The 21,313-nt window shown below is 44.2% G+C and overlaps 9 protein-coding genes across 9 annotated transcripts; 3 read left to right on the plus strand and 6 right to left on the minus strand.

Moving 5' to 3' along the window:
* Positions 1-86: 86 nt before the first annotated feature.
* SAMD00019534_049900 (hypothetical protein) lies at positions 87-1,287 on the plus strand (the record flags this gene model as incomplete). Its single annotated transcript, XM_012899461.1, has 3 exons — positions 87-623; positions 704-781; positions 970-1,287. 3 exons carry the CDS (start codon positions 87-89, stop codon positions 1,285-1,287), a joined length of 933 nt encoding a protein of 310 aa, XP_012754915.1.
* A 172-nt stretch (positions 1,288-1,459) lies between these two features.
* SAMD00019534_049910 (hypothetical protein) lies at positions 1,460-3,527 on the minus strand (the record flags this gene model as incomplete). Its single annotated transcript, XM_012899462.1, has 4 exons — positions 1,460-1,519; positions 1,597-1,883; positions 1,953-2,561; positions 2,633-3,527. The coding sequence occupies 4 exons, from the start codon at positions 3,525-3,527 to the stop codon at positions 1,460-1,462; spliced, it is 1,851 nt and encodes a 616-aa protein (XP_012754916.1).
* An 895-nt stretch (positions 3,528-4,422) lies between these two features.
* SAMD00019534_049920 (hypothetical protein) lies at positions 4,423-5,864 on the minus strand (the record flags this gene model as incomplete). Its single annotated transcript, XM_012899463.1, has 4 exons — positions 4,423-5,208; positions 5,291-5,340; positions 5,414-5,549; positions 5,667-5,864. The coding sequence occupies 4 exons, from the start codon at positions 5,862-5,864 to the stop codon at positions 4,423-4,425; spliced, it is 1,170 nt and encodes a 389-aa protein (XP_012754917.1).
* A 514-nt stretch (positions 5,865-6,378) lies between these two features.
* On the minus strand, positions 6,379-7,926 carry SAMD00019534_049930 (hypothetical protein; the record flags this gene model as incomplete). The annotated part of the gene is made up of 2 exons (XM_012899464.1): positions 6,379-7,635; positions 7,750-7,926. 2 exons carry the CDS (start codon positions 7,924-7,926, stop codon positions 6,379-6,381), a joined length of 1,434 nt encoding a protein of 477 aa, XP_012754918.1.
* A 412-nt stretch (positions 7,927-8,338) lies between these two features.
* Positions 8,339-11,435, minus strand: SAMD00019534_049940 (hypothetical protein; the record flags this gene model as incomplete). The annotated part of the gene is made up of 7 exons (XM_012899465.1): positions 8,339-8,895; positions 8,974-9,238; positions 9,329-9,478; positions 9,560-10,296; positions 10,384-10,528; positions 10,605-10,874; positions 10,956-11,435. The coding sequence occupies 7 exons, from the start codon at positions 11,433-11,435 to the stop codon at positions 8,339-8,341; spliced, it is 2,604 nt and encodes an 867-aa protein (XP_012754919.1).
* A 272-nt stretch (positions 11,436-11,707) lies between these two features.
* On the minus strand, positions 11,708-13,446 carry SAMD00019534_049950 (hypothetical protein; the record flags this gene model as incomplete). Its single annotated transcript, XM_012899466.1, has 3 exons — positions 11,708-12,341; positions 12,400-12,701; positions 12,769-13,446. The coding sequence occupies 3 exons, from the start codon at positions 13,444-13,446 to the stop codon at positions 11,708-11,710; spliced, it is 1,614 nt and encodes a 537-aa protein (XP_012754920.1).
* Positions 13,447-14,217: 771 nt separating this feature from the next.
* SAMD00019534_049960 (hypothetical protein) lies at positions 14,218-15,421 on the minus strand (the record flags this gene model as incomplete). The annotated part of the gene is made up of 2 exons (XM_012899467.1): positions 14,218-15,007; positions 15,072-15,421. 2 exons carry the CDS (start codon positions 15,419-15,421, stop codon positions 14,218-14,220), a joined length of 1,140 nt encoding a protein of 379 aa, XP_012754921.1.
* A 632-nt stretch (positions 15,422-16,053) lies between these two features.
* On the plus strand, positions 16,054-17,505 carry SAMD00019534_049970 (hypothetical protein; the record flags this gene model as incomplete). The annotated part of the gene is made up of 1 exon (XM_012899468.1): positions 16,054-17,505. One exon carries the CDS (start codon positions 16,054-16,056, stop codon positions 17,503-17,505), a length of 1,452 nt encoding a protein of 483 aa, XP_012754922.1.
* A 796-nt stretch (positions 17,506-18,301) lies between these two features.
* SAMD00019534_049980 (hypothetical protein) lies at positions 18,302-20,778 on the plus strand (the record flags this gene model as incomplete). Its single annotated transcript, XM_012899469.1, has 7 exons — positions 18,302-18,546; positions 18,634-18,715; positions 18,814-19,281; positions 19,466-19,790; positions 19,899-19,966; positions 20,042-20,083; positions 20,182-20,778. 7 exons carry the CDS (start codon positions 18,302-18,304, stop codon positions 20,776-20,778), a joined length of 1,827 nt encoding a protein of 608 aa, XP_012754923.1.
* Between the last annotated feature and the right edge of the window lie 535 nt (positions 20,779-21,313).

Here is a 21,313-nt window from a genome sequence, read left to right on the forward strand (position 1 = left end):
ACATACAGATACAGATACAGATACAGATACAGATATACATAAACTACAATCAACTAACGACATTAAACAACAAACAAACAATGACAATGAAATGTGGTAACAATGGTTGTGGAAAGGAGTATAATGAGGACAGTGTCAATCAGTGCTGTTATCACCCTGGCAGTGCAATCTTCCACGAGGGTCTAAAGGGTTGGTCATGCTGCACGAAGCGCGTCATCGACTTTGATGACTTCTTGCAGATTCCTGGCTGTGCGACGGGCGCTCACGTCGAGAAACAACAACAGCCACAGGCTACGACGCCAAAGAGCATTCACAAGGAGGTCGAGCCTCCCGTCAGCGCCTTTGTAGATGGTGGCAAGGAGTTCTACGGCACAAAAGACACCAACCGCTTCATGCCCAAGCCAGTGACACCAACACAGGCTGCAAAGACACCAGTTGTCATCAAGGACTACGTCGAGGTCAACGATGCCCCCGCCGCAGTCATTGCCGTTGGTACACCATGCACAAGACAAGGTTGCAAAGTTCAGTATGTCGACGAGTCATCAAGAACAGAGCAGTGTACCTATCATCCTGGCGAGCCAGTCTTTCACGAGGGATCAAAAGGATGGTCCTGTTGTAAACCAGTAAGTGATCGATTGACCGACCGCAGGTCTTCATCAATCACTCAGACACTAACCATCATCCTCCTCACCAACAACAATAGAAAGCAGCTATATTTGAGGAGTTCTTAAAGATAAAGGGATGCTACCATGGTAAGCATAAGTTTGTTGCTGAGAAAAAGGTAGGTTACCAGCTGACATCGAGTGAGAGGAGAGAGTGAGGAGGAGGGCAGTCCGGATGGTCACAGAGTATTTGAGTGGAGACACCATCAGTTGACTGGTCGCGAGGTATAGTGACGCGACTACCATGTTACCGATGACCAACCAATTCAACTAATCCAAACAATCAATCAATCCCAACTGTATATAGATCGATAGCTTTGTTGAGTGCAGGAATGATTGGTATCAATCATTCGAGTTTGTAAACATGTCAATATATGCCAAGGGTGTCAAGAAGGACGAGTCGACTGTGCAGTTCACTGATGGAAAGACAATTGATGTTCACTTGGTGCTTCCCAATGACAAGTTCTTCAAGAAGACCTATGTGTTGGGGCACACCATAAACCCATCAAAGAGCTCATTCGCCATTATGTCTACCAAGGTGGAGCTGAAGCTATGCAAGGATCCACAAGACTCTTGGTCAAAGCTTGAGGACAGCGAGTTGGACTTATATAGATACCAAGTTTAATTCGATCGATCGGTTAGGTTATTATTACATTCAATCAATCAATCATTCATTCATTCAATCAATCAATCCCATTGAAATATGCGCTTGCAAGCGAATAAACGCCTGGCTCAAGGAGTTGAGGAACTAACATATCACTTGTATCTCGCGCGAATTGAGTTGTCATGTCCACTCTCTATGGACTGATCATGTTGATGTCAAAGGAGTTACTCCTCCTTAGCTGTCTTACCCAGTCCTAAGTGAACAGGTGTTGTCGAGAGTTAGCATATCTGTGCTGTGATGGCTTGGACACAGCCAATCAATCAAACGTACCATCTCCAATACTTCAATGTAGTTTGACTTCCTTGTGCCTCCAATAAAGTAGACTCGATGTCCTATGATACAGAGCGAGGCAGAGTTCTTGAGTGATGGAGTGTTCTTTGTCTTGAGTGGATGCCATAAGTTGGCAACGGTGTCAAAGTAGTAGCTACAATTGGTATTCAATCCATTGCTACTGCCACCAAACAAGATGAATATATGATGTCCAACAGCAAAGATTGATGAGAATGTAGACAATGATGGTGGTCTATAACACTTGATCTCTGACCATATCCATGTTTCTAATTGATTGATTGAGTGAGTGAGCGTGATCGAGTGAGTGATCGATCGACAACACAACAACAACATACCAGTATCTAAATGAAACAGCTGACTGTTGCGATTGACCCAACACTTCTTCTTGTCCCAGACACCACCGCCATAGACATAGATTGATTTGCCAATGGCGATCATTGAGTGTCCGGAGCGAGGCGCCGGGGTGTCGCCGGTAGTGTTGATCTTCTCCCAGGTCAGCTGCTCGGTATGAAACACGTAGAGGTCATTCAAGGGTCGTACCGAATCGTCCGATCCTCCGAAATAATAGATATCCTTGCCTATTGATGCGGATGAATGATCTGATCGTGGAGAGGGCGGTGTGCCCTTGACCGCCAGCAGAGGTTTCCACAAGATATCCGACTCGACTGGATTGTAGACTAGCAGGTCCATCTGATTGGACTTGACCGAATGGCTTGACAATGACAAGAATGAACACTCGCGCTTACATGGTTGGATGCGTGAACCTCCAAATACGAATATTCCAACATCCTCAATGTAGTTTGCCGTGTGTCGACTTAGTCCAATGTCCATCTCGCCCATTGTGATCGTCTGCTGTTGCTGCTGGGGCTGATCCACCTCTGGCTGGATATCCTCCGCCAATGTAGTCGCCTTCTTGATCAGTGGTTGAGTGATCGTGAATGTCTCTGTGTGTTGTGATGAGGTCAGTTGAGCTGAGCATGCGTAACACATCGGCAAGGAGAGGAGGACACTGTACCTGGATCAAAGATTATAATGTCCGACTTGACAGTTGTTATCTCTGGACTGTTGCCACCTATTATAATGAACTTGTTCTTTCCTTTGTGATCAAGTAATGAGGTCGAGCTGTGTCGATAGCGATTCAACAACTCATTCTGTTTGATCCTCTCGTTGAGAGGCGACACCCACTGCATTGAATCAGGCTCCCTTAACATCAACCTTTCGGCATAGTATTGTAGCCAATTGACTTGTTGCCAGTTTGGTACCAGCTGACTCAGTAGCGTGATCGGTGACGACTCGCCAACACGAAGTTGTTGGAATGATTTTACAAGACTGACATGCTGTCTTGATGGACTGGTGCTGGTATTGGTACTGGATGTGGATATGGAAGATGAAGATGAAGTGGATGATGATGATGTGGATGAGGCAGTGTTGGCTGAGCTTGATTCATTGAGTTGTTTGATGATCAACTCTCTCCAGAGTGTGTTGTTTCGTGAACATCTGTAGAGTAGCTTGGAGACGCGGCCAATGGAACAGATGACATCCAATGGATTGAGTAGTGATAATATCTGGAGCATCAACTCGAATGGTATATTGGACATATGGTCACATCTGATAATGTTGTCCTTGTCCATGTCCATGTCCTTGTTGTCCAATACATTATTACCATCTTTGAGGTTGATGCTAGACCATACATCTCCGCCTCCTCCACCACAGCTAGTACTAGTACTGATGCCATATGTGAAATACTTTGTACAATGTTGTTGATGTTGTAGTTGTAACTGTTGCTGTTGTAACTGTTGTTGTTGGAGTGGAGTTGGAGGTCCTGGAGGATCATCCAGGATGTGTGATGATGAGGATGGATTACATCTAATGCTGGCTGGATGAGTAGTTGGTACTGTATCAGTTGCCATTTTAATATTTTATAAAATATATTATTAAGAATATATAGAGTTTGGTAATGAATGATTGAGTTGGCTGGATGGTAGCTATGAATGATGATGATGATTATGGTGATGATGAGATTGAATGCTGTCTGGCGGACTGAACTGGCTGATTGGCAATCTTGTTGAACATTATGACATTGATGAATGTGTGTGCTGTGTTGTGTGTTGTGTTGTGTGTTGTGTGTTTGATGTATCTTTGTGTGGAATGATGAGTGAGAATGAATGAATGAATGGGACAGATAGAGAAGAGTGTAATTAGTGTTTGTTGAAATTGAATGATATTGATATGATTGTGTCTGGAGTGTGATTGAGTGAAGAAAGGGTTGAAAGGAAATTGAATGGTTGGTGTGGGGCACTGAATGAATGGGTTATTGGGGCATGAAGCACCAAATTATAATCAATAGTGTCAAAGGTTACATTCATGCTTTAAAGAGAAAGTGGGAGAATCCAGAAACTATCGTCATTATTAAGTATTAATGGTAATAATAATAATAATAAGAAGGTTAGGTAGGTTTTATTTATCTGATGTTTATGTATGTTTGTATGTATGTATGTATGTATGTATGTGTTACAAGAATCAATACTATCGACCCTCAGTCTACAGGGTTGTGATCTATGAAGAGTGAGTAGTACTACTACTTGTTGTTGTTGTTGTTGTTGTTGTTGGACACACATTGTCATATGAACAGATGGATGGATGTTCGTTTGATTGATTGAACCAACGAATGGGTGGATGTGAGAGTGTGATTGTGGTGGTGTGGGGGGGATGGAATGATCCCAAAACTCGAGTTTGATGTGTTGTTGTCTATGTAGTTTGCATGGCAAACTTGGTGTCAATGTGAATGAATGATGATGGAGGTCCTTAGAGCTTGGAGAAAATGTTTGGACCATGTCTGGCAACGAGGAATGCAGATGAGGCAGCGATTGAAGCAACGGCCATCCAGTCGTAGTTGCCGAAATCGTTAAAGGCTGCTGGCTTGTATCCGAGTTTGTTGACACAGATACGTTGGATGGTGGCCAGCGACTCGAGGGTCTTCTTGGCGTTGGGGTCTGATGCAGGCACCTTGGCCACCATCTCGCCAGCAAACTTGTGGAACAGCTCAAAGGTGCCGTCGATGCCCTTGTTCTGGATGATATCGACGATCAATGCGCGCTGGCCCTTTCTGATCTTGACGACGCCGGTGAAGACGCCGTGGTTGTTGTAGCAGGCGCTCAGGGTGGCGATGGCCATCACCTGGGGGATGGCGCAGAAGCCCACCACCTTGGCGTTGGTCAGACGCGCCATGTAGTCGAGCGAGACGATGGCGTGCTGCAGGGCGTTGGTGATGAGGTCGTTGAGACAGCACAGGGCCGAGCTGGCGTACTGTGGGTTCTTGAAGTTCTCCAACTTGACCGAGTACTTGGACCAGATCTCGCGGGGCCAGAAGATCCTGCTCTCGTTGATGTCCTCCAGGTAGTCACGGATGATGTTGGTCTTTTGCAAAAAGAGGCCCATGTCGTTGGACTCCTTGTCGGCCGTGGCGAACCACTGGCTCTCGAGACCAGATGCGGCAAAGATCTTGCTCAGACCAATACCGACGAGTCCGGCCACGTAGTGACAGTACAGGTCCCAGTCCCTCAAGAGACACGACCTCCTTCTGCAAGAACTCTGACATACCATGTGCCATTCTCTTTGTAATATCATGGATAATTGGGCAGAATCTGTCTCCCAATGCCAAATAAACATCTACAACCTTGTCAAAGTTCTCTGCAAGGTGTTTCTCATCATTGTTCATTCCATCTAGTGTGATTGAGTGTGTGTTGTTAGTGAGTGGAATCATTCCGGCCCCACTCAATCATCATAATTAACATACATCCAAAGACTTTGAAACCTGGTTGATAGAGTCCCTCAGCGAATCTCTGGAGAACTGGCAACTTTGTTGGAAGTGGCACAGTTGTGTCATCCTCAACAGTGTCCAATCCTCTAAGTACCAAGTAGAATACACATATCTGAATGAATGAATGAATGAATGAATGAATGAATGAATGAATGAATGAATGAATGAACATGTTAGTGATCAATCAAGTCAAGACTTGTGTATGTGTGGACAATGATGATGTACATACAGCATCCTTGAGAGTTGGGTCCAACTCATTGATTACAAAGGCAAAACTTCTGCTTGTCTTGTTGAGCAACTCGTAGCACCATTCCTTATTGTCAAGATCACCTCTAAGTTGTGCCTTGGGCTTGAATGACTCTGTATATCCAATCTTTAGCAATGAGAATAACTCATCAGGTCTGCTCAATGTCTTTACGTATTGCATATTATTATTATTATTGTTATTGTTATATTATATAAAATGTATTTGTATTTGTATTTGAATGAGTTGATTGATGAATATGATAATGAAGGTACACACGAGGCCTCGATCACAAACAACAATATATGAATGAACTAACTTGAGTTTGTATAAGTATATTATATTATAAGTATATTATTACTATGACTAAACTTTGAGTTGAGCGTGAGATTGAATTGAATTGATGGAGGTGAAGAGTTCATTCGTACGAATTGACGAATGAGATAGATCACTAAATAACACACACTAAGTTGATGGACCTTCCCACATTATTTTTTGCTGAAGGGCTCTGCCTTCGCCCACATGTCGTGCAACCGGATGGATTCATCTTCGCCCCACCCCATTTTTAGTTTTAATTTTGATTTGTGGTGTTGGTCCCTTGTTTGGACTCAAACATACTTCAGACAGCCAGATATTTATTTGAATCAATTTCAGAGGTTGTTGACAGGTTTACACTTAATCACTCATCATCTTCAAGTTAATGTGATGAGGTTGGAGGTGGCTGAGGAACAAGTTGAGTGGTGAGGACGCCAGAGGAGGTCATGTAGACATTGTTGGACCATTGACCACCGCCTGTGGAGCTGTAGTCACGTCCCTCGCCATAGTATCCAACAGATGGGTAGTAGTATTGCCAGAAGGCATTGTTGATGAAGCTGACATTGCTGGCTGGTGTTGGGTTGCCAGAGTGATCGGTCAATCCGTCGCCACAGTAGGCTGTGTAGCCACCTCCCGCGAGCAAGTTGTCACGAACCAACAGGTTGTGGTTGGGTCCATAGTCGGTGAACAGTGACAGGACTGATGTCTGGAGGTTGGGGTTCAGGAACGTGTTGTTCTGGATCGTCAGACCTGTTGTGCCCGTGCACAGGATGTCCTGGTTGTGATCACCACGCATGGTCGTGCCCAGCACGCCGTAGTTGTTCTTTAGGAGGCCGGTCGCCACAGTGATGCCTTGTTGTGGTCCAATGAACTTGGAGTTGGTGATGGTGACGCTGGCCCCATATGCAACACGGATGGAGTTGGTGATGTATACATTTGGCGCGGGCTTTGTCAGCACTGACACTCGGTCCAATGTCACGCCACAGGTCTCTGGATGACGCAGCCATATTGGGAATACGTCCGGGGTGCTATCCCCAGTGTATGGTACACCATTCCATACCTCAACATTACGAATTACAACATTGCATGCCAATACTATTATCGAACCATCTAGACGAACATTTGAATAGACCTGTCCCTCAACATCCAATATGATCTCGCCCGAGGCATTAGTGAGTGTTCCAAAGCTATTTGAAGCTCCAGTCGTACAACTATTTGGCCATGTTCTACCATTGACATTCGGGACAACTATGTCCTGAGTGCAAGTGGAAGGTGATTGAGTAGGTGTCTGAGTTGGAGTTTGAGTTGGAGTTTGAGTTGGGGTCTGAGTTGGGGTCTGAGTTGGAGTTTGAGTTGGAGTTTGAGTTGGGGTTGAGGTTGGGGTTTGAGTAGGGGTGGCGGTAGGAGTTGGAGTAGTTGCGTTGGAGTTGATGACATAGATTTCGCGGATGTTGGACCAGTCAGAGTTCTTGTTGAGGCAATGAGCTTGTCCAGTGACGCGAACTCCAAGGACGGAAACTGGTGTGCTGGAGAAGTAGGTGAATGTCACTCCAGTGGCAGAAGGGCTATCAAATGGGTAAGCGGGTGAGAGTGTCCAGGCGAGGTCAGTCCATGTATTGCCATTCGTAGTTGTTTGTAACTTTAAGTTGGCACAAAATGCACCATCGTTTAAAGTAGTCCAAGTTCCACCAATGAATTTAACTTGTTTGATTGATTGAGTTGAAGTCCATATTATTCCACCAGCTTGATATACCAAGTCATTCTCAACAGTGCCTCCATTAAGGTTGACGTCAACATTCAGAACACCATCATTTAGACCAGGGGCAGTGGCTCTATTTGAGTTTGAGTTTGAGGCAACATTCTTTGCCCATCTATAAGCTGTTCCAAGAGGTGCAATATTACTTTGACCATTTGTCAATGAACAAATCATTCCAAGGACAACAAGTCCAATTAAATATTTTAAAGAATATATCATTATTAATTATTATTATTATTATTATTTGTAGTTAGAGATAAATAATGGATTAATTGATTTAATGAACTTGTGTTGTACTATGGAGCGACAAGGAGATTGAGCCTATGATCAACCCATGGGTTGGGTGGATTATTGGAACTATGATGATGAACGACCGACTAAACGACCCATCGAACTTATTTGCAGCGGATCAGACGACAAAAGATATTTTCAACGAACGAAACGTCAAGAAAAATATCTGAATCGATAATATGGTCCATCAGATGATCAGACTCCATGACCAATAGGTACAATCCATTATTGATCAAATATTTTGATGATTGAGTGACTGGGAGAGTGACCAGAGAGAGAGACCATGACAAAGTGTTTATTGCTTGTTTCCACTGTCGATGTTCACTTCGTTGGTGGCTTTGCACAATGCATCGACGTCGCCACTACCGTTTGTGGTTGGAGCGGCGATGGCCTCCACAACGACCTCCTGGAAATGCTTGCACATTGGGAATCTGGCATGACACTTTTGTTTGTACTGCTGAGTGATCTCCTGACCGAACAATGACTGGATGCGAGTCATGTTCTCGTAGCAGTTCTCCCATGAGGCGGTGGTGCCGTCCACGTCGAGCATCAGGGCGACGGCCTGCTCCTTGGCCGCTGGGGCGATGGCCAACAATGCCTCGCCAGCCACAAACTTGTGGGCGACGGACTGCTTGTGATTGTTGGCATAGTTGTCGTTGTACTGCTGCAGGGTGGTGTTGGCGCCCAACAGCTCTGCACGGTGGTTGTCAATGATCTCGCGTACTGGTGCCTTGACATCCTTGTCCTGCTCGACCCTAACAAAGAATGCGCACAAATGTCTGTGGTACTCTGCGTTGTCAGGGCACATGCTTCTCAGCTTGAGCAATGATTGTAATACAAGCAAGTACTTTCCTGTTTGATTGGGGGATGGTGTGGCGTTAGTGGATGATGTATGAGTGAGCGAGTGATCCAGACGATTCCAATACTCACTCTTCTCGAGGTATACTTGGCAGGCCAACTCGTGGGCCTGGATCGAGTTGGGTGTAAACTTCAAGAGGTTGTTGAGGAACTTGATGGCTGGCACCAATACATCCGGTACAGTTGCCAATTTGTCGCCCTTGGGATCATCATCAACTGGCTTTGGATTTCCTTCCGAATCTGTCACAGGCTTTGGCTTCTTCTCTGTCGCTGCCTTCTTCTCCTCCTCAGTCTCTGGATGTGGAACCCAAGGATTCTTCAACAATATCAAGTATATCTATTGATTGATCATGATTGATTGATTGAGTGGTGAGTAATTGAGTCCAGCCAGACAGGCCGGTGCCTGATTATCCACACCAATACATACTTTAATGATCAACACAGCAGCATCGTGATATGGCTGATTGTCAAAGACGTTATCCTCCCAACGAAGGAATTGAATGTATGATCGAAGTGTCAGACGTCTCTGCATATGGTTTTGGAAGTCGAATTGATCCTCAATGAACTCGCTAAAGTGCTGTGATGTGATTGGAAGTGATGGATAAGTGAGTGAGTGATCAAGATGATTGATCGATCGATCACAACAACAGCAACATACCTTGTCGACCAAGTGAAGCATCTTGAGTGCTTTGGCATACTCTCCTTGACGCATCCAACTCTTGCCAGCAGAGATCTCGTATCTGGTGCTCTGGAAGTCTGTGATGACGTTGAGGAAGCTCTCGGACTTCTCAATCATGTAGGAGATGATGGCTTCGGAGCCGGCGACATCATCGTTCTTGGTGGCGTACATCGCGCTCTTTGTGTTGAGATATCTGTCGGCCAGATCGAGGCTGCGCGCGTACTCGTAGGTGGCGGCGGCCGACTTGAGATCGCCCAGATGCTTCTGGATCTTGGCCTTGATGATGTAGGCATCGATCGTTGTGGGCGTGTGGGTGATGGCCATGTCGGCGTAGGTGAACGCTTGGGTGGCATCGCGCAGACGGTCATAGTGCTGTGCGAGGAAGTACATGCACCACATGGCGGTGGTTGGTGGCTCCTGCTCGGTGAAGCCATTCAGCGTGCCATTGGTGTTGAGAGACTCGATGTGGCTGAGGAACAACTGCTCAATGATTGCAACCTTGTCCTTGTTGCCATAGATTGTCTTCAAGTTGTTGAACAATGATGGGATTCCCTTTGTCAAGAAGTTCTTTGAGAACATTGCCAAATGAGTCCTGAACTCCTCGCCTGCCAAGAATCTCAATGGAATCTTCTGGATCATCATACTCTTTGGATACACCTTTGCCAACTCCACGTACATGTTTGTCAACTGATTAACCTGATCCTGGTTCAAGTTGTCTATAATGATTGATTGATTGAGTGATTGAGTGATTGAGTGAGTGGGAGGGGTCGAGTGATGGGGCGAGGGCTGGAACTATTCCTTACCAAGTGACAAAACACCCTTGGTCTCCCAAAGCCTCTGATGATAAGTGAGGTTCTCGGTGTTGGTCTTTAGGAGGTCCTTGAATATCTTCTCAGCTTCGCCACGTGTACCCTTCTTGATCAACAACTCTCCAATCTTCTGCTTGACCTGATGATGATGATGATGTGTGCCTGTGTCAGTGATCATGTGATCGATCAATCAAACAAGTTATCAAGTCACTTACATCTTGCTTGCCCAACAACTTCTTCTCCTCCTTCCTGATGAGATCCAGGGCCTTGTCAAACTGTCCCATCTCCTCAAGAAGTTGAACCTTGTAGAGGATCAACTCAGAGTATTTGATGCCCTCGATCTCCTTATGATCGAGAATCTCCATGAAGTCATCGAAAATGTTCAATGCCAATTGGAGGTTGCCCAAGATGTGATAGGTAGTGATCAATCCAATCCAATGTGACTTGGTCGTTGGCTGCAAGTGGAGCATCGAGATATAAGAGTCCTGTTTGTGTGTGATTGATTGAGTGAGGAGTGAGTGGAATGATTCCAAAGACGGGGTGGTCAGGAGAGTTTGATCACATACCTTGAGTCCAGTGAGATCACGGAGATGGATCTGGATGTTGGAGAGATCCTTGAGGATGATTGAGGACTCTTTGTTGTTCTTGTGAGCATTGCGGAAACATTTGAGAGCCTCGGTGTAGTTCTTGTCGTTGCGATGCAGGAAGCCGAGGGTGTGCCACGCGGTGAAGCTGGACAGGTTGGTGCGCAGCACTGACTTGGCGAGATCGTGTGCATCCTGCTTTCTGTCGAGACTGTAGTAGATCAACGTCTTGTAGCACAGACAGTCGGTGTTTGTCGGGTGCTGACGGAGGAATTCGTCGGCGGCCTTGAGGGCCTTCTTGAACTTCTGCTCTTCGTACAGCTTGGACACGTTCTGCAACGCGCTCTTGTCCTTCTTTGACAACTCTTGTGGTGCGTTGGCGTTGGCGTTCGCGTTGCTAGCCGATGCAGCGCCCGAGGCTGCTGAGCCTGACGTCTTTCCAGTGTTCTTTGGAGGTGCCATTGATCCGCTGTTGTATCTCTGTCTGTCTCTGTCTGTCTCTGTCTGTCTTCTGACCTTAATGTAGTTGTTATCACAAGTGACGAAAGACACACACACGAAGGACCTCAATCAGAAATCGAATGAATGAGGTCCAAAAACTCAAAAATGAATAAAAAAATACAAAAATGAACTTCTTTGAGGTCCTCGCGTGCCACAACCCAATCAATGTCGTTTCCATTCGTTAATAATAAATAAGGAGGTGGCATGCCAATGCCCATTTTATGATCAATCAATCAAAACTTGACTGTGTAGGACACTGGTGTTGGAGGTGATTGATTGGCGAGAGCGAGGGCTGGACGGAGATTGGTCTTTTCAAATTGGATCACTTTGTAGCTGGTGCGGATGGATGCCCTGGAGAACTCGTGTAGACATAGTCCATCAAGTGTTTTGACTCTGGAAAGGGCTACGTATCCTTGTCCATTGGCAAAGGTCTTGGGTAGACGACATTCAACCTTGTCCAACGTCATGCCCTGTGCACGATGTATAGTGAGTGCCCACGCCAACTTTAGCGGCAGTTGAGTCCTGGATGCACGTCTCTCACTCCAAATGTTCCACTCGAGTGGTTTGATCGTGACCTTTGAGCCATCGTTGAATAGTACGACGGGCATCGTGGTGTTGGCTTTGTACCACTGCGCCATTCTCTTCTTTGGCTTTACCTGGACAAAGTCCACGACCACACCTCTCGAGCCATTGACCAAATGTGACTTTGCGCCATCCAGCTTCCTTAGCAGCACTACCTGTGCGCCAACCTTGAGTGTAAGTTGTTGCGGTGCTGGACAATCTCTCTCAATATTATCCTTCAGTTCCTCACTTCCAGAATCAATCGATGTGAATGTAGTAGGTTCTCCTTCCAATGCTTCCAATGCCCTGTTGTTGATGTTAGTCCAATCATAATCGATCAATCAATCAAACAACTAATACATACTTGGTGTTTTCATCATCAACATGTTGATTGGTAGAGTATAGCTTGGTGGGGAGGACACCGTTTGAAATGTCAAGTGGACGATCACAGTCTTGCAACACTTTGATGGCCTCGGGCGTGACGTATCCTCGACGTAGGTTGTTCAATACTTTTACAAACACTCCTTCCTTCTGTCGCATAACTGTTGTCAACTGTACACATTCATCCACGCATCTCTTCCAAGCCTCACATTCAAATGCATAGCTTCCAACAACAGGTGGTAGTTGGAAGAAGTCGCCACACAACACCAATTGAATGCCTCCGAACTAATATGATTGATTGATTGAATGTTAGTTTTGGTTAACCATCAATGTAGCATGTACAAATACATACTGGCTTGTCATTGACCTTGAGTGTCCTGGCAATGACGTCAAGCTTCTCAAACAACTCTGCGTCCACCATGGATATCTCGTCGATGACCAGCACTTTAGCCTCGGTCCATCGCTTGGTGTATATCCTTGACTTGAGTATTTTGGACACAAGTTGCTCGGGTGTGCCGTGTCCCATCTTGATACCAGCGAACGAGTGAAGGGTAACACCGCCAATGTTGACGGCGGCAATACCTGTGGCGGCAGTGACATAGACAGCCTTCTCATGCTTCTCGCGCAGTCTAGCTACGATGTGCTTGAGCACAAAACTCTTGCCCGTGCCTGCACTGCCCGTGAAGAAGACATTCTTCTTACCATCGACAATCAAGTTGACCACACGCTCCTGTTCAGGTGTCAGCGTCTCCAACAGGTCATAATCAATATCCTCTGTCTTTTGCTTTGTGGTTCTCTTCTTTGACGTTGATGACTTTAGATCGGCGGTGGCATCATCCTCCTCTGCCTCAACAATCGCCGGCTTTACCAATGTTGACGTCGTTGATGTTGATGTGGTTGTCGATGTTATTGTATCAATGCCAGACGATGGTGATAGTGATGGCGCACTGAGCGATCCACTGAATATTGATTGAATGATTGCATTCTTGATACCACCACTTCTTTTGATGATGTCTTGTCCAGAGTCCATTGATGATGGTGATGGGATGTCAAATGTACCAACGTTGAGCGGGGATATTGATTGTGTGGATTGAGCAGAAGCAGAAGCCAAGGCAGAGGCATTGGTCCTTGCCTTCTTAACCTTTATAATCTTTGGTAATGATGTAAGATCAATCTTCTTTGTGGTTGTTGTTGAAAGATTAAAGTTGTTGCTTGATGATGATCCAGTACTTGAATTTGTATTATAATATTGATGTCTATTATAATCTTTCTTTGAATCATTATATGATGTAGTTGATGTTATAGATACGAAGCCCTCATATTCATCATCATCATCTATTCTTGATATAGTTGATCCACTACCATGTCCACTACTACCTCTACTACTATCACTACTACTACTACTATAGTTATAATATTGAGTAAATCCTAGTGATGCTGTATATAAATATCTCTTGTTTAGTCAAGGATTCACTCATTCATTCAATCAATATTTGTTTGAAACGTACGTTTAGGTGATCTAAAGTGTGCTTGTGCAAGTCTATTCAAATACATTGTTATTGTAATGTTATGTATGATACTAGAATGTGAATAAATGTATGTATGTATGTTATAATGTACAGATAGAGATAGAGTTAGAGATAGAGATAATAATAGTAGTTGGGATTGTGGATGTGAGCGAATGAATGAATGTCCAGGACATGCCACCAATTGATTTGTTTTGTGAGTTGTTGTGCGTGAACCCCATTTCCAAGATTGCAAAGTGATGGTTGGACGCGGATGGATGGAAGTGAGAGATAGTTTATTGTTGTTGCTCCTGCTGATTCTGCAACATCATCTGATTATGACGCTTCTTGAGGAACTTCTCTTTGGTGATCCATTTGTTCTTGAAGGACTTTAGTTCATCCTTGATGACAACTTCTTGTGTCTCGCCAGGCTTGAGACTGGCGGGCAGTGTGTATGGTCCATACTTGATGCGAATGATTCTGAGCACCTTGACATTGAAGTGTTCGAATATACGTCTGATCTCGCGGTTCTTGCCCTCAGTGAGCGTGACCTGCACCCACGTGTTGGACGTAGACTCGCTCTCGACCGACAACTTGACGGGCGCGTACTTGATGCCATCGATCATCACACCCTTGGTCAGGGCCGTGTTCATCTCTGGCGTGATCTTGCCAAACAGACGTACGCGATACGTCTTTTGGAAGCCGTTGGCGGGCAGCTCCAGGAAGCGCGACAGCTCGCCATCGTTCGTCATCAATATCAGGCCCTCGGAGTAGTAGTCGAGACGGCCCACAGATATCAGATGCTGCTTGTCCAACACACGCTTCAATATCGGTATCAGCGTGTCCCTCTCGGGGTCCTCGGCATTGGTCACCAACACCTTCTTCAACTTGTTATGCATCCATATCCTTGGTATTGTGTCTGTCACCTGTTTGCCATCGACCGCTATAACACATGATGGTGTCACCATGAATGACTTCATATTTGCCACCTGTCCATTCACCGTCACTCTTCCATCCTCAATCAACTTCTCTGCATTCCTCCTCGATGACACTCCAACCCTTGACAGTCGCTTCTGTAGTCGCTCACTTTAGTAAGTTTGGACATTAGTTAGAATTGAATGATTGAATGAGGTCCAAGGATAGTACGTACGACTTGTTCATTATATCATCGTCGTCATGTTGTAGTTGTTGTGCTGTGTCGGTAACTTTGATCTTTGAAGTGTCAAACTCGTAGCCTTCGTCGTCATAGTCGTTGGTGACGAATGGTCTGTCATGCTGTGATTGTTGCAAACGCTTTACACTCTTTCTAGGTTGTTCTTTCTGTTTAGTCGTCAATGTCTTTACTTTACTATTACTACCATATTGAGTACTTGTACAATAAGTTGCTGAAGCTGATGATGTTGATGTTGATGTTGATGATGTGTAGTTATAAGGTGGATGTGATATAATTGTAATTGATGATGTTGAAGTTATTGATTGTTTAAACAATAACATTGACATCAAATGACTGCCTGTGCCATAATTTCCTCTTGAGAATAATGACCTTAACATGATTGATTGATATATATATATATATATATATAATGTTATAGAAGTGTACAAGTTGATGACAATGAATGAACGTTTACACTTTATTGCTCCCTCGTTGTTTTCGTATTTGGTAACACAATCGTCTTCTTCGTCTTTCGTCTTCAAAGTCTGCACACAGATTCATTATTGTTATCTTTACATCTTTGACTGATGAATGAGATAAGACTATCTCTTCACCAATAATAATATATAGGTTGTCATGACATGTTACGTCATGTCAAAGGAAGGATATATCACAAACATACAAAGTTCATTGATGCATATCATGTTGAACACCATCTCAAGATATATCTTGATATCTTGATATATCAAAGTATTCATTATATATATATATACTATTATGGATATGTAAGTGAATCCAGATACTAACTCCAAGGACTCAACATTGTTGGGTCATGTCACCAACCCACCCCTTGTGGTCCACACTCTCGCTCAATCACACTCATTCAATCAACTGTTTGAACAGTCAATCAATCATATCAATCATATCAATTACATAATATAACATAATACTTGACTAGATAGGACAGTTATATGATATGATGAATGAGCTACAGGATTTGTTGGTCGTTAAGATCGGTGACTACTTGGATAATGACGTCGATAGACTTTGCTTCACATTGATGTCCAAGAGGCTGTATAGAATACGCAACAAGTTGACATTCAATTGCACTGGATGTACATTGGATCAAGATGATGTCATAACACTCTGTACACTCAAATCCTATCGTGAACCAATTGGCAAATCATTGGACTTGAAGAAGAGTCGTATAAGGTTCACCAGATTGCCCTTGTCACCGGTGACACAGCAGACGCCCTCAGACCAACAACAACAACAGTTATCATCACCATTACCTGTTGTATTTGACTTGTTGGCATTGTCCTCGAATCCTGCATTCCAACAATCACCTTCGATATCCAGCAACTTCTCAGAGTCCATCAAGTCACTCAAGACTTTGAAGAAGCAATTGAACTTGTCGCGCGACACTTCATTCAATCGGTCGATTATTGATGTGTTGCCAGCGACACCCGACGAGGAACAGACTAGCTATGAGGTGGAGGACAGCGAGGAGAGTCTGGACGACATCCCTCCCAGCATACTACGTCTCACTTTTGGCAGCAAGTTCAACCGCTTCATTAGACCCGGCGTGCTGCCAGAGCACTTGACTCACCTTACATTTGGCCATCGATTCAATCGTCCCATCCTGCCCGATGCCTTCCCGCCGACGGTACGTGTGCTAGAGTTTGGATATCGCTTCAACAGTGTGTTGCCCATGGGCGCCATCCCGCCCTCAGTCACCAAGCTGTCATTTGGCCACGACTTCAATCAATCCCTTGTGAACCTACCAACAGGCATCACGCAGCTCAAGCTTGACTATGAGTATGCGCGTCCGCTCACCCCTGGCAGTCTACCACCTGCACTCATACATCTTCGTATCCTGTCTGGACACAACTTTGAGGTGGCCGTCGGCTCGTTCCCCAACGGTCTGCAGCATCTAGAGTTTGGCGTGGCGTTTGACCAGCCCCTGGTGCCAGGCCTCCTCCCCAACACGATCACTCATCTCTTGTTTGGACAACGATTCAATCGTCCGATCCCAGTCGATGTGCTGCCCACCTCGTTGCAGAGCCTGGTGTTGGGCGAGCACTTTGATCAGCCACTTGAAGATGATGCATTGCCACGATCATTACACTTGCTGACCATTGAATGTGACATTGTGCCATCGAGCTCAAGGATCAAGCCTATCTATGATCATCCGTTGCCACTGTCATCTGTTCGCCATGTGCTCAACGTCAACATCTACCGACATACATTCAGATTGCGTGACCTTGGTCAACATGTGTTAGTACTCAGCAAGAACTTCATTGGTGGATTCCTGGATGTACAGCATGAAGGCGATGATCAACTTGACTTTAGACAACTGGCTAAACACATACTTGAGACGACAACTTCAAAGAGTCGTCTGGCCCGACTCGGCTCAAGTATGATCGTCTAGAGTTGAGTTGAGTTGACTGGTCAAGGCCCGAGTCCTTTTCACTCACTTGTACATATTCAATCAATTACATTTTGTTAATCAATCAATTAATCATTGTCATTGTCATGGACATTGAACAACCAGCTTAAGTGCCAACACACAGAACCATCAGGTGGATCGACAAAACATGTACCAAAACGATGATGGTGATTGTGGTGCGCCTGTGTGTGGACGATGGCAACACGTCACATGATCAGACAGGGATCTTGCTAATTTTAGTAGAGCCGACACAAATAGGAAATATCACATTATCGGAGGTCCCAAGGCAAGGAGTTTTGACTTGAGCCTTGCGGATACAACCTTGTATCAGTTTCATGATGACCGAGAGTGTTGTGTCAACGTCACACACAAAAGTTGAAAAGGCCCATCAGTTGTGTGTTTTTTGTGTGATCCCTTCTGATGATGTGTGTGAATGTCGATCAATTGCTGGATTGATCATTTTCTAGCCCAAGTACTCGTTAAACCATCCAGACACAAACAAAGCCTTACTCTTTCTTTGCATGTACTTAATGCAAGAAATGATGGCGATTGATGGATAGACGTGTGTGTTTGTGTATGAAGGGCCACAAGGTACATCTAGTAAAGTCCAACTCAACTTCAAACCCTTCCACATTTATTTACAACTTATAATATAATATATAAACAAATACATATTAATGAGATGATGAAGTTATTATATTATTTGACTACAACATCACAATATGTTGTGTCTTCCAGACTGCGGATGTTGATGACCATGTCGATATTATTAATGATGATGATGACCACGACGATTAGTTCAGCCCAACAGATAGTACCAGATCCGAATGGAAGATGCGAGATGTTCAATGCCAACATGTCAATATGTAATGGTGTAATACCATCCAACACATTTATTTATCTAAACAGCTCACAGACACAAGACACCTTGAATCAACAGGCCACTGGTCTGATCAACATCCTCACCCAGACAAGTGCTCTATGCAGTCTGCACGCTAAACTACTTTATTGTTCAAATGTAAAGTATATCCATTCATTCATTCAATCAATCAATCACTTAATGGAATGATTCCACTCACTCACTAACTCAATCAATCAATTATCAAACAGATATATAAACCATGTACAACATATAACCAAACACAACCAACATCAATTTCACTACCATCTCTTCCTTGCCAAAGTATTTGCAGTAAGTGTTCAAATTTGTGCCGCCACTGGGACGGCTACAGAGTGGCGACAGACGGTAACACGCCAAACTCACACAAACACACTCACACTTTAGACCAGGCACAATCAGTTTGCCATGGCCACGACAGCAATATTGGCTTGGAGTTTGATTGTACAGGCTTGGGTGATGCAGGACAGGCATTATTCCCAACGACGGCCACATTTTATAACTTGACACAATACTCTGGCGATTCAAATCAGAGTGTCGTGTGCAATCAACTTTATGTCAATCCTGGACTGTGTCCACATCCACTGATCTACGTGGATAGTGAGATGAACAAGCACGATGTCTACGCCAAAGTGGTCGACTCACAATGTGCGCTGACATGTCCATTTGACTATTGGTCGAAGAAGAGTATGAACTCATTGTATTATACACAATCATCTATCAATGGTATCAGCTTTGCATGTGGAATACTATTGATCCTACTATTTGGTATACTACCCAATGAGATCAATCAAAGAATGGAGATCATCCTCTCATTCGGTATCTCATCAGTCTGTGTTGCCATATCATATATCATGGTTGTAAGTATCCCAATCATCACTTGGAACTATTCCAATCACTCGACCACTCACTCACTCACACATCAATCTAATCTATCTGGAACTATTCCAATCACTCAATCACCATACATCATATCACTCATTCACTCCCATCACTCACACAATCAATCTGGAACTATTCCAATCACTCAATCAAAATTAATAGGCCAACGACAGGAAGGACTATTGTGGAAGTAACAATAGGTATATGGCACAATCAGATCCAAAGTGTGGATTTAATGGAGTGTTGTTCCAGTTTGGAGTCAATGCATTGACATACTGGTGGACATTCCTATGTTACAGCTTCTTCAAAGCGATTAGAATGGAGAAGATCAAACATTTCAAATACTTTAGGATTATACTATGGGGCTATGCACTACTCAATGCTGTCTTGCCACTGATTGGTTCATCCTACGTTGCCAATCCACGTGTATATGGTTGTTGGATGGATGCAAGAGATGCACGTATCTGGCAGATCCTATTCTACTTTGGTATGTTCCTACTCATCCCATATTTGTTTGATTTATTGGACACTTGGTCCATGATCCCAGACACTAACACCCCCTGTCCACACTCACCCTGGAACCATCCCATCACAGCACCAGCATGGATATGTTTGTTAATGATCCTATTCTTTACAGTTTATTCTATTTATCGCGTGTATATGGTATGTCGATGATGACGACACACTTGGTCAACATGATCACTCGCTCACTCATACTCACTCAATCAATCAACATAGATGTATGGAATATTGAAGGATGATAAGATTATGATGTTCAATGTAAGTTCCAACCTACCATGCCATGCCAACTCATCTCCATACCTAACACCCTCCCGCCAACATCACGCCTCATCATCTCCACAATCACAAACATATAGACCAAACAGATTGTGATCATGATGGTAGTGACGCTAAACTTTGTAGTTGTTGCTTTTTATACATTCTATCAGATTGGTAGACAGAAGATTTATGATCAGACGATGGAGAACTGGATCAAATGTCTTGTGGTACAGGGTAGTGATCATTGCCAGTTGGACTGGCCAGACTACTTCCTCAGGATAATGATCGCCATTGTCAACACAAACAATGGAATCATCGGATTCCTCTCATATGGCCTCGAGTACAACTGTCTGGTATTACTGCGCAAGTCGAACAAAGTGCGATGGTTGCGCTTAAAGGTTGGCCTGTCGGACCTGGCTCCAACCAGCTCGGACTCATCTTCATCCAAGCCAAATGCCGCTGCAGCCAGACGCAAGAGTACAGCGAGCAAACCAAAGCCAGTCGCGAATGGTATTGAGTTGGGCAAAGTACAACATCAACAACAAGGCAGTGGCAGTGGTGTACATAGTAGTGATCAAAGCAGCAGTAACAACACAACTGAAGTGGTTGTAGTGGATATCAACAACAATCACTCACTCAACTCTGATGCCAACACCACCATGACCTCCACCTCAATCGATTCTCGAGAGCCTTAAACTAACTATATTTATTTATTAAGTTGGTTGTAATAATACATTAATAATAATAATAATACATCATTATATTATTACTCTGAACTTCTGAAAATTAGTCCATGGAATGAGCAGCATGATCAAAACGACCAGCATGCTCACGCCTTTGTGGTTGTGTGGTAATGATCATGCTGCTCTCACAAACTTACGTGAGCATGCTGGTCATTCTGATCATGCTGCTCACATTCCACACCACTCACACACAACAGCACCTTCTTCGGAGGTTCATAAATTCAAAAGAGACATCCAACAACAATACATAACTATTTCCAACCTGAAGGATTGAGTTGAGACAATATTATAACAAGCCAGTATTAATAACTAACTTGTGTCGTCTTTTGGATTGGATTGAGATTATTCCCCCTGACTGATTATACCTATTCAATACTAATACAATATATTGGACTCGATGTTTGAATGAATAAGAGACGATCGAGCCTTGACTGTGTACCAAAAGCTACTTGTACAAGCACTGGCTGACTGACTGACTGACTGCAAC

The sequence above is a fragment of the Acytostelium subglobosum genome (assembly GCF_000787575.1).
Source record: "Acytostelium subglobosum LB1 DNA, scaffold: scaffold9, whole genome shotgun sequence".
NCBI lineage: Eukaryota > Evosea > Eumycetozoa > Acytosteliales > Acytosteliaceae > Acytostelium > Acytostelium subglobosum.